Here is a 13,143-nt window from a genome sequence, read left to right as displayed (position 1 = left end):
TAAAATTGCATCCAGAATTGCAGACTGGCCCTGTAAACACTTCTATTGACAAGCTGTGACAAGCCCGAAATTGAAAGGAAAGAACGTATGGTCTGAGACCATACATTGTTTTTGATCTGAAAGGTAAGTCCTTACAGTAGAAATGTATTGTTTTCTTCCTTTCCCTTCATTTGTATGAGATTTTGTAATATAGTTAAGTACTGAAAATTTAGAAATATTTCATTATTTTTAACCATTATTGTTATATTTTTTGACTGCCAGACTTTCCCCAAGAGCAAAAAGCCAAAACAATGGAGTCTTACAATCCAGCAGAAGCATCTGATTCGCATTCTTTTGGAAGAAATTGAGCCAGATTTTGCACAGAAAGAAGGTGGCCATCATAACCCCTTACCATTTGGCCAAAAGTAAAAGGCTGAGGAAGAACTGGCAAAGTTCTTTGGGCCGGGATCAATCTATTTATCAACACAATTGATGCTTTCCCAAAGGTAGGTTCTTGGTCAGATTTTATTAATGTTAACACTTTGGAAATAGGGCTAATGAGTGAGGGAACAAAAAGCCAACAGAGCAGGGGACAGATCTCAGGGGCTTGAGAGATTGTTGACTTTGTTCCGTTATTGTACTCTGAGGTCTGTATAAAGGCCCCAAATTGACCATGCTCAGAAAAAGTTATGAATTGAAAAGGCCTAAATGAAAAATTTTTTATGGATAATGATTCCAAAATAACTCCTTTATGGATTATGAAAACCCAGAAAGTATCATCTGCTCTTGTATTGTTTCCTATTGTATTACATGGTTAATAAAAAATACCTATATTTTGATGAAATGATACCCTCAGCACTAATTTACAGCAAATACTGTATTTTTAACAACTGCTTAACTTTTTGTAAGTTCAACTTCTGGACATTGTGCTAAGGAAGGGGAAAAATTTAAGAAAATTCTCTCTCTCTCTCTCCATCCTCCTCTCTCCTCCTCTCCCCTCCTCTCTCTCTCTCTCTCTCTCCTCTCTCTCTCTCTCTCGTCTCTCCTCTCTCTCTCTCTCTCTCTCTCTCTCTCTCTCTCTCTCTCTCTCTCTCTCTCTCTCTCTGCCTACATTGATCTCAAGAAAGCATTTGACTTGGTACATTGGGAATCGCTATGGGAGACCCTGAGACTTAGGGGAATTCTGACATGTATTATTGGCTTAATAGCAAGCCTTTATGCTGGTACTGAAAGTGCAGTAAAGTGTGGCCTGTCGAACTTCTTCCCTGTTAACTCATGGGTGAGGCAAGGCTGTGTCCATGCACTAACACTTTTTCAACACTTGCATGGACTGGATAATGGGCAGAGCTACTATCCAAAGTCAATATGGAGCAACTCTGGACAATATTAAGGTCACTGACCTTGACTTTGCCGACGATTTTGCCATCCTATCTGAGTTTCTGGATTTTGGGGGGCCTGTTAGGGGAACCCATTCAGTCAATATATGCTTGCGGTGAGGACATTGAAGTCAGAGTCTTTATACACCTTGCTTGTGTAGTCCATGTCTCTGGGATGTCAGACGAAGAAGTCAGCAGATAGATTGGTCTGGCAGCAGGAGCCATGAACTCGATCAACAAGAGCATTTGGAGGTGTTGGTACCTATACAAAAGAACCAAGCTACATGTCTTCAGAGCCTTGATACTGCCAGTTTTGCTGTATGGAAGCAAAACCTGAATGTTATCCGGTGTCTTGGAGTCTCAAAATTTAGGCCATCCCTTCCTTTGTATCAGGCCTCTAACCCAATCATGGGGTACAGTTGGCAAAACACCATGATCTAAAAATTTGGTTTTTTTTGTAAAATAAAAAATAGAAAATTTTTTTTTTTTTTTTTTTTTTTTTTTTTTTTTTTCCCCCCTTTTTTTTTAAATTCCCCTTTTTTTTTTCTTTTTTTTTTTTCCCCTTTTTCCCTTTCTTTTTTTTTAATTCCCCAAAAATTTCCCTTTCAGGGGGAACCCTATAACCCTAATTGGGGGGTTTAATTATTTTTTAATCCCTTTATTTTTAAAAAAAATATAAATTTTTTAATTCTTCCCTTTAACTCTTAAACTTTATGAAAACCCTTTTTTAAATTTATATATAAAAAAAATAAAGTAATATGAAATTAAATTTATTAAGGATTTCCTTTTTCCACATTTTCCATTTTTTTATTTTTATTTTTTTTTTAAAAATTTAATTTTTAATTTCTAATTAAAATTTTTTTACCCTTTTTTTACCCCTTTTTTTTTAAAAAATCAAAAGATTTTAAACCAAATATAAAAATTTTTTATTTTTACCTATAAAAAGAAAAAATTTTTAACCTGAAAATTTTTTTTGAAAAAAAACTAATTTTTGTTTGGATTAAATTTTACCCCTTTTATATTCTTAAAAATTTAATTAACATACTAAAAAATCTTTAAAAACCTTTAAAAAAAAAAAAAAATTTATTAATTAAATATATAAAAAAAAATTTAAAAAAATTTATCATTTTTGCCTTAAAAACCCCAATATAATAATATTATATATATATTAAAAAAAAAAAAAATTTTTTTTTTTTATATATAAAATATATATATTTTTTATTATTTAATTATTATATTATATATAATATAATATTATATATATATATATATTATTTTAAAATTATTATACATACAAAACTACATACATACATAAATAATATATATATATATATATTATATATATATATATATATATATTTATTATATATATTTTTAAATAAAAATACCCGGGCTATAAACCCGGGCAGCATGACTGCATCCACCCTTCACTTTAGCCGGGGGTTTTTTTTTGGGCCTCACCTATCTCTAATCCCCGATAGGAATGGGAAACGTGCAAGCCAGACCTCAAGGGTTTTCCCATCCATTCTCAGGGTGATCTGGGCCTGCCAATGTACCCATGATCTTTGGGGAGAACCTGATACAAAAGGCCTCAATATGAACTCCAAAACACCGGTAAAAATTTAGGTTTTTTCTCCATACAGCAAAACTGGGAGATCAAGGCTCTAAGACAGTACTTGGGTTTTTTTGTTAGGTACCAAAACCCCAAATGCTCTTTTTGATCGGTTCATGGCTCCTGCTGCCCAACCATCTTTGCTGACTTCTTCGTCTGACATCCCGAGACATGGACTAACAAACAAGGGGGATAAAGATCGACTTCAAATTTCCCCACCGCAACATAATTGACTGAAAGGGTTCCCCTAACGGCCCCCCCAAAAACCGGGAAAATCAGATAGGTGGCAAAAACGTCGGGGAAAGCAAGGGCAGTGACCTTAAATTGTCCAGAGTTGCTCATTTGATTTGGATGTAGCTCTGCCCCTTACCATCCATGCGGTTTTTTAAAAGTGTTGTGCATGGACACACCTTGCTCACCCATGGTTCAGGGGGAAAATTCGACAGGGCCCCAAATTTCGCACTTTCAGTCCGCATAAAAGGGTTGCTATTAAGCCAATAATACATGTCGAAACCCCTAAGTCTCAGGGTCTCCCATTCGTTCCCAAAATTTCCAAGTCAAATGTTTTTTGAGTCAAGTAGGCAGAGAGAGAGAGAGAAGAGAGAGAGAGAGAGGAGAGAGAGAGAAGAGGGAAAAAGAAAAGAGAGAGAGAGAGAGAGAGAGAGAGAGAGAGAGAGAGAGAGAGAGAGAGAGAGAGAGAGAGAGAGAGAGAGAATTTTCTTAAGTTTTTCCATTCCTTAGCACAATGTCACAGAATGTTGTAACTTACAAAATGTTAAGCAGTTGTAAAAATACAGTATTTGCTGTAAATTAGTGCTGGAGGGTATCATTTCATCATAAATATAGGTATTTTTCATTAACCATGTAATACAATAGGAAACAATACAAGAGCAGATGATACTACTTGTTTGCATAATCCATAAAGGAGTTATTGGAATCATTATCCATACAATGTTTTCATTTAGGCCTACAATATCATAACTTTTTCTGAGCATGGTCAAATTTGGACCTTATACAGACCTCAGAGTACATAAACCTGGAACAAAGTCAACAATCTCTCAAGCTCTGAGCATCTGTCCCCTGCTCTGTTGGCTTTTGTTCCCTCACTCATTAGCCCTATTTCCACAAGTGTTAACATTAATAAAATCTGACCAAGACCTACCTGGAATGCATCAATTGTGTTGATAACTAGATTGATCCGGCCAAAGAACTTTGCCAGTTTCTCCTCAAGCTTGTACTTTTGGCACTGGTAAGGGGTTATGATGGCCACCTTCTGCTGTGCAATATCTGGCTCAATTGCTTCCAAAAGAATGCGAATCAGTGATGCTTCTGCTGGATTGTAGAGCTCATTGTTTTGGCTTTTTTGCTCTTGAGATGTCTGGCAGTAAAAATATAACAAATAATGGTTAATAATAATGAAATATTACTAATAAGTACTTAACTATATTACAAAAAGGTCTCATACAAATTGAAGGAAAGGAAGAAACAATACATTTCTACTGTAAGGACTTACCTTCAGATCAAAAACAATGTATGGTCTCAGACCATACGTTCTTTCCATTACAATTTCTGGACTTGTCACAAGCTTGTTCAAATAGAAGTGTTTACAGGGCCAGTCTGCAATCTCTGGATGCATTCTGTACTGAACATTGAGAGAGTGGATGAGGTTGTCCATCTGCAGTTCTATTACATAACGGTAGAAGAATCTCTCAAAGAGCGACTGCTTGAGATTTTTGTTCTGGGCTAGCTGTGAGATCACAGTGGCTGGAAGCTGTTTGTGGTCTCCTACCAGAACCAACTTGCGGACACCATAGAGCAATGGAAGCCATGTTTCAGTTTCTTTGCATTGTCCAGCTTCATCAATGATGCAGCATGTAAATGCATGAGGCAGTTTGCCAAGGACTTCCTGCATCACACCTGAGACACAGCCTCCTAACGTCACAGTAATGACCTCTGCTCCTAAGAGAAACTGCTCCTGCCACTTTTGCTGCAGTTTATATCGTTCCTGTGAATTAGGCTGGGAATGGAAGCTTCTTTCAAACTCAGTTTTTCCTCTAACTAATTCATTTAAACGAGTTTCCATTGCCTTGATCTCTTCCTTATTCCTATTCTCTTTTCTTGCCTTCTCCAATGCATCTGCTGCCTGTTTTACCATGTACCTCTTCCTTTCCCATTCTTGTCGGGTTGATAAATTTTTTGGGGTGGAAAGTTCAATTTTAACCTGTCTCTGTACAAATGCATCGAGGGTATATTCCCTCAACTCAGAACTTATGCTTTCTCTCACACCCACCCTCACCAGGCGGAGAGACAATCCAATTTCTTTGAGCTTGATAAGACGCAGGGTTAATTCATCTACAGCTGCATTTGATGGGGCACACAAGAGAATTCTGCAAGGCCTTTTATTTTCACGGCAAGACTTTGTTATCTGGGCTATGAGGGCAGTTATAGTCCGTGTTTTACCTGTTCCCGGCGGACCGTGAATCAAGCTGATCTTTGGCACCAGCTCATCAACAGTACATTTACTACTAACTTCAACAACAGCCTTCTTCTGAACATTGTTGAGAGGCATGTCAGGAATGATGTACTCTCCTGGGTGTTGAGTACATTTGAACACCTCCTCAGAAGGCTTGAGTATGTCACCACACAAAGGGGACTGAGGGAGTTTGCACAAACCTTCCCAAGTTCTCGTAGCAGGGCGAATGTAGGAGACATTGCTAACATATATCATCTTCCCTAGTTTTACAGTCTGGATGGTGTCCTTGGTGACACGCATGCAGAGAAGGAGACAAACTTCACCCTGTGGGACCATCATATCTAATTCTTTTGTAACATTCCGTTTTCTGGACTTGATGATGTTGTCAACATAGCCCAAGATCACAACTCTTCTCTTTCCTTCATGAAGCTTTAAGGCTACAAGAGAACCTTGCCTAGGATGGTGGTTTCGACTGCTCTGTTCTTGTGTGATCAATGTGATCACCTTTACCATCCAAAACTTGGGGGCATTAACTTCCCTATCTATGCCTGGGGGTTGTATTACATCAATCTGAGCTGTCAGCCACATATTGGTATTTCTGTACTGTAACCAGTCCTGGTAAACATGCTCCCAGACTTCATAGTACATGAGGGTGCTGAAAATTTCTTTATAGTCATTGTATGAGTCATACAATATGAGTGTTGGATAGGTGGTGTTCTGGACAACTGGAGGAGGCCTCACCTCTTTCAGCTTGCCATTTGCATGCTTCTCCTGCATGATTCTGTAGCTGTCAAGCCAGTCATAATTCCATCTGCACACAAAGTAAATGAACTGATCAAAATAGTTGTTGGGAATCTTGTACTTCAAAAATAAGAGTTCTTTGGGTAACACTTCCTTTGCTTTAACAGACAATGCTCCCAATCGCTCTGCATTTTTGCGCGGTGATATGTACAAGACTTTCACCAAATCTTCAAGCTGGCTTGGAAAACGAACATGTTTCTTAGCCTTCATATTTCCTTTATCTTTATCTTTTATAATGCTACTAATCTTTTGGTCAACTGTTACAACAACCTTTTCTGAATCTTTTTGCATAGGAGTTGATTTGGTCTCCCTTTCACTGTTTTCCAAAGTATTTATTTCAGGTGCTGGAGGGGCCCTCTTGGTGCTTGCATCCAGTACATGACTACTTCCTTCTCCTTTTTTATTATCTTTGGAATCTGCCTTCTTGGTAGTATCATTTTTGGGGATTTTGTATTTCTTTCGCAGCTGAGGTTTGGGCACTTCAGGCGAAGGAAAGATGTTGATGTCAATGAGCTTCTCTGAACGATTCTTAGATGTAACTTTGGCAGCGACTGTTGACCTGGATTTTGCCTGGTCCCCACCTTCCTTATGAGAAGGCTTCTTTTGTACAGATATGTTTTCCTCTTTCCGGGGTTCTGATGTAATTAAGTGTGATTTCCTGTGGGAAGACTCTTTCTTCTTATCTTCTTCAGTTCGTGAGACAAGGTGATAACTTTCCTTCTTTTGTTCTACAGTTGCTTTGTATGATTGCAAGTTATATTTTGCTGTCAAATTTTCACGCAAACTGGGTCCTTTCTTTCTGCGACTCTTCTGGGGTGGGGTGATAATCTTTGTGGTTCTAGTTTTGGTATGCTTTTCATGCAGATTCTCCCTGTCTTTTGTGTTCTAAGTCTGGTGCCTTCTTCTGACCTGGCTGTTTGGAAAGCCAGCTGGCAGCATCACTGGTGCTCAGACGTCTTTTCCGAAGGCTGTCACTCTTTGTCCGAGCAGGAGGCATCTTAGGATCTATGAGCTGAGATTTCCTGGGATCCTTGTTCTTGCTTTTTTCTACAGTCGCACTGCGATACCTCGAAGCTGCTGTCAGTTGCATCTTTATCTTTGGAAGATTTATTATCAAATTCAGCATCATCATCCATGAATCCCTGTGAGAGTTCAAGCCACTTGTCATCATCTTCTAACTCATCATTCTGTTTAGCACAGCTGCTGGTGCTGCTTGGACCTGCGACTGGCTCATCCGTTTTGGATGACTTTTTTGTCTCCTCAATGTCATCATCCCAGAAGGACTGAGATAAAACAGGGAACCACTGGTCATCCTCATCAATATCTACTTCTGTAACGGCACCACCCTTAGCCTTATCTGCTGTTCCTGCCTCCTTCTGCTGATCTTCTGTGGCGAATAATTCCTCTATGCCTAATTCTGGGCTTGGGGGAAGAGGGCCAAAGGACACATCTGCAGTCACTGATGTGGAAGAGTCCTCCTCATCACTAGATAACCAGATGGGTTCATCTACCTGAGAATACATTATGAGAACATCATCATCTTCATCGTCACATGTATCACGAACTTTCTCTTTCTCTGTAGACGCCTTTTCCTTATCTTCTGGTTCCCTTTTAATGTTTAAATGCCATTGGTCTTTCTCTATTTTCTCTGTTTTTATTTTCATGTTTACTACACTTTCTTGTACCCCCTTCTCTTTCTTGATTTTGACCAGTGCATCCGGTCTTGGCTTGCAAAAGATGTAGTCAACATCTTCATTAGCTGATTTGCTGCCTGGCACAGATAACACAGAAGCAGAGGTTTCTGCAGCACATTTTGTTGCATCTTTAGAGGAAGCATCATCAGAGGATTCCCCAGAGTTTTTGTAACTTCTGCCTGCCTTGGATGATGAGACCTCAGGAGTTGAATTGGGATTCTTATCTGTTCTGTTTACTTTCTGCTGCCTGAGGCCCTGGGAATCTCTGGTCTCTTGTGCATCAGATAGTTGTGAATCTCTGGAGCTTTGCCTCTTATGTCTCTTGCCTGGTGGCTCAGATTCTTTTCTTCCTAAGGCACCAATGTGGTGTTTCATAGGTGGATTACTGTATTGCCTATCTAAAGATCCTCTTCCATCATTGAATGCCTTTGGTGGATCTTTCCCCTTCCTTTTATCATCATCTTCAGTACTTCTTCTTCTCACTATTATATTCTCTGAGCATACTGACCCACGAACTGGTTTTAAGTCTACATTATTGAGATCTGGAAGATCATCATCACTGTCAAGACCATAAGTAATACAGGGAAGATCAATTTTGCTAATCTCCTTACTTGCCACAGTAGAAACTTTGCTGCCTGTGTCTCCAGAGGTTTTGTTTTCTTTTGAAGTAAGAATTCTGCTTCTGCTGTTCATAGGAGGAGTTTCTACAGTTAGTCCACTCTTTTTATCATTAATTATTTCCTTACCACTCACTGCACCTTTAACAACCGATGATGGCAGCCTTTCAATGGCTACCTGGCAATCTCTCTTTGCCCAAGCATTAACTTCAGACTTCATTCTAAAGTTCTCTTTTGGCTGTGCTTTTTCATTCAAAGACTTTGATTTTTCCATTTCTGTCTCACTGTCAGAATCTAGTACAATGCTCCTTTTCAGCTTGGAATTCCTTAGAGTTTTAAGAACACCACTATCACTGTCACTTCCCGAGTCTTCCCTGGAATTTAAATTACTAACAGCTGGTGCAATTAGTCTTGCCTTTTTTACATCCTTGAAATCAGCACTGGTGGAGCTTAGAGACTTTATTGTTTCTTCTCCAGTATTCCTCTTCCTCTTTGCTGATCCTTCACTAGCTGTCTCCCCCTTCTCCTCTTCCATGAGGTCAACAACAAAGCAGGCCATCAAGTCTTGCTCTTCATCCTCAGTCCTTTTCTCGACAGAGTTATCAGGTTCAGGATCCTGCTGTGTGAGGTCAATGATATCCCCTTCAAGAAACTCATCAATGGTGATTAGGTCTGTCTGGCCACAATCTTTAGGTTCATCTTTTTGGTCTTTGTTGGTATCAAATTCATTTCTTTTTTCCACAAAATTTGTTTGTTCTTTGGTAGCCTTTACACAAGCAGAAGTTTCAGCTGCCCCTAACACAGGAGTCTGAACTGTGAGATTATTAACAGTTTGAAGTAGATGCTTTGCTTTTATATGTTGGTGCTGAAAAGGGGACTGATTCTCTAATCCAGGAGCTCTTTTTCCATATAGGAAATTGCTTGAGGACTCCATTACAGTTACTGTATCTTCAACTGTGCTTTTCCTCAGATTTTCCTCTGATGCCTTTGCTTTTCTTGTGGAGTTAACTTCCAGCACTTCGGATGAACTAACAGGTTTGCTGCTAGAAACAACATCTAGCACTTCAAGAACATGTTGGACTGGAAAAGAGGGTGATGCCCTATTACAGGCATCACCCTCAGACCGCATGCTGGAATCCTGCTGAATTTGTGACACACCATGGGTACCAGAACTCCGTTTCTCTCTTCTGTGAGTTTCCATGCTTTGAACTATTGGAGAAGAATACTGGCCTTCAGATTGCAATGAAGAGGGACCCTGTTTTGTTTCCTCTACATGAAGAGGAAGGCCAGATATGCTATGACTAGATTTTCTCATTTCATCTCCTACAGAAGCAGCATCTTTCCATTGATTACTAAATTCACTTTGGTGAGAAGTTAATCCCTTACAATCATCTCTACTGTTCCTTCTTGGGAGAGTCTTAGTAGACTTAGGAATATCTACATTAACTTGAACTTTCAAATCATTATTATCAAACAGCTCTAGACTTTCTTTTCTCTTGGCACTTGATATGCATGTGAGCAATGGCAGTGACCTTACATCACTATCATTGCAACTGACCTCTGGCTGTGCAAGAGACAAAGTTGGAGGTTTGGTTGCACCTGAAGATTGTGGCACATTAGCAGATGCAACCAAAGAGGGCCTTGTAGTTGCTGCAGATGTGGATGACTGAATACAAGGGATAAAACCAATAGAGGAGTTTGGTTTTAGCTTTGACATTACATAATCATTTTCAGAACCACTGTGGGAATATGAGGTTTTCTGAGGGTCAAAGGATGTTGCTGATGTGCTTGTCATAATGCCTCCTTCCTGAGGAGTCTCAGAGTATTCCATGCAGAAGGGTCCAGTTCTACCTGCATTTCTCCTTGCATCCTCTGATTTTTCTGTCTGGGTTACTGTATCACCAGGTGGACGGCTATTACTAAGTCTTCTGCCTCTTTGTCCTGGAGAAAAATTCACTGTTTCATTTAAACTGCTCATGTTACCCTGAAAAGAGAAAAAAATTTAAGTCAAACAAAAGAAGTGTTTTCAAACATTCTATTTTATGCACTTCATGGCAATTCACTCTACTATGGCCATAATTCCTTCTAAAAAAATTTGAAGAACCATATATCTACTTGAAGAACTCTTTCCTATTTCATGGCCCTATTTTATAAAACAGATGACAGATATGGCAACAATGCACATCATTCATATTAATCCCATGTTGCCAGGAAATTGTAGTGTTCGCTGTAGCATAGTTTTGTGGAAATGTCTCTGCACATAGATGGTTCCACAAGTACTCAGCCACAAAGGAGTCAATTAGTAAACCTTGTGACCTCACCTGATCCTTTAGTGTGCTGGAAAAATAATATTTTTTACTAATGCTATTAATATTGATGCTATTATTATAATTACAAACATTATGATTATTATAATGTTATTGACATTACAAACAGCAATATCAAATACCAGAAAAAAAATCATAAATCAAGGAAAAGGGTAAACAGGTGGGATAGGTAGCACATGTAATTGGCTCATTGGTGACTTTGTACTTATATGTAAAGACAATTAATAAACTAAACTAATAGTGTGCATGGTATATTCATATATACCATCCCCATATAAACCACAGGATTATAAGTAGATAAAATTAACATTACAGTTTTCTTTAATTCTTTAAAACATGATCCTTTACAGAGTTGTGCTAGCTAAATTCCAATACTCGAATCAGATACACTCCAGTTTACAATGGAGAGCCAAAATTATCCAACCTTCAACTTCAGTGTATGAATCATTGATGTTCTCATCATTTCTAAAATAAAGCTTTCTACATCTGTTCATAAAACTCATGTATATATTTACACTGACAAATTGTCAAGACACAATCTATGACATAAGTATAAGAACTAAAAATTCATTGTTTGAAACATACAGATGAAATTGTGCATCCCTCTTAGGGTGATGTCACACTTGCACTTTACTGTGGTGCTTCCAATGAGTAGCTGGTATCCTAATTTCTGACATTCTGTTATGATAAAAAAGTGCCTGAATTTCAGATTGTAAGCACATTTAATGTAGTCATGCCAGCAGTGAATAACAGTGAACAGCAGCACCACCTAGCTGTCTTTACTGAGAGCCAGGGTTAACACAGTATTTTTGTGTTAACCCAATCAACACAGATGGCAAGAATACATGCCATGCCTACTGCAATATAAGTTCATTTATTGTTGTTACACATAGATGGCTCTACAAATGCTTAGTCACCAAGGGGTCAGTTATTAGTCCACCTATCTCACCTGTTTTTCCTTTTCCTTGATTTTTGGAAAGTGTCTTTTGTATTATTTCATTGCTGTTAATATTACCAAGATTTTAATAACAATTTAATAATCATAATATCAATAAGAATAATAACAGTAATGATATCAACAGTATTAGAAAGAAAAAAAAAATTCCCACCAATTCAAGGAATGGGAAATCAGGATCAGTCACTAGGGCATACTGAGAGACTCCTTACTGGTTGGGCACATGTGGAGCCCTCTGTATGTAACAAAATTTGCAAGAAACTACAGGGGACATCACATAAATCTGTGACTCAGTTAACCTCTTGGACTCAGTCATGTCATGAAAAAATCTAGCTCGAGGGGTAGGTGACGTGAACATGCCATCACAAGAAAATCTGGCTGTAGGCCAGGTAACGTGAACCTGCCGTCATGAGCATTTCGGCTGAAGGCTCAGGGTTTATTTTACTCATTTGGCAATTTTGCATTATTCCCATCGACGTATGAATGAAATGTCCATGAGCTGTGACTGGAAGAGTGCCAGCTCCATGGAGGATACCATTTCCATGCTCAGCATCATATTCCTGGTGCATGAGCAGCAACACAGGTTGTATTTTATATTTCTTGCACTGAGTTGTATACTACCTAGAGTGATAATTGGAGTCTGTGCAAAGAAAAAAAACTATTACCATGTGGATTATGCAAATCAAATGGCAAATATGGAAATTGGAAAATGGCCAAAAATCAGAAAACAATTATGTGTAAAAAGAGTGAAGGATTTTGCAAATAGGAGGCACAGAGTCTTCTCACCACACACAGGTGTTCATGTGCACCTGGCCTACAAGCAACCACCCAGCAGAGCAGCTGCTCACATAAGTCTAATGCCCCAATTTGTGGTGATTTCAGAGCTGTGACACAACTGGATCCAATGGGTCAATGTACTGAATATCCTCATATATAGGAATATCCCTTAGTAACAAAGATGATTAGTTAAATAAGTTAACACTTTCCAACAAAGAGCCATATTAGGCAATACCAATACCTTACATTCAAATTAAAAAATTGTTTACTTACTGAGAGATATTAAGTGTCATTTAATGAATACAGAAAAAAAATAAAACTACAGAAAAATGGGTATGGCACCATTTGTTAACATTAGAAAACTAATGCTACATCCAGTAGAGGCAATCCCATAAGGTTTGTACATTGCTCTCTCATTAGAAGAAGTCTACAACATAAAATTATCTAACTCATTATCTACTTTGCTCTATGGAAACTGCATCCTAGTAGTCAAATACCACTATTTAACCCTTTCATTGTGGCCCGGGCCTCG

The 13,143-nt window shown here is 38.4% G+C and overlaps 1 protein-coding gene across 1 annotated transcript in view; it reads right to left on the bottom strand.

Annotated features, from left to right (window-relative positions):
• Positions 1–3,973: 3,973 nt before the first annotated feature.
• Positions 3,974–13,143, bottom strand: part of LOC119576677 — a 15,105-nt gene continuing 5,935 nt past the window's right edge. Inside the window, exons 4-6 of the mRNA XM_037924323.1 lie at positions 7,243–10,536; positions 4,481–7,126; positions 3,974–4,345 (exon numbers count right to left, since the gene is read on the bottom strand). Coding sequence (XP_037780251.1) covers positions 3,989–4,345; positions 4,481–7,126; positions 7,243–10,536 — 6,297 coding nt within the window. The 3' untranslated portion in view covers positions 3,974–3,988. The remainder of the gene's footprint in view (positions 4,346–4,480; positions 7,127–7,242; positions 10,537–13,143) is intronic.

Source organism: Penaeus monodon, chromosome 9 (assembly GCF_015228065.2).
Source record: "Penaeus monodon isolate SGIC_2016 chromosome 9, NSTDA_Pmon_1, whole genome shotgun sequence".
Taxonomy (NCBI): domain Eukaryota; kingdom Metazoa; phylum Arthropoda; class Malacostraca; order Decapoda; family Penaeidae; genus Penaeus; species Penaeus monodon.
This window is presented reverse-complemented; position numbering and strand designations above follow the sequence as displayed.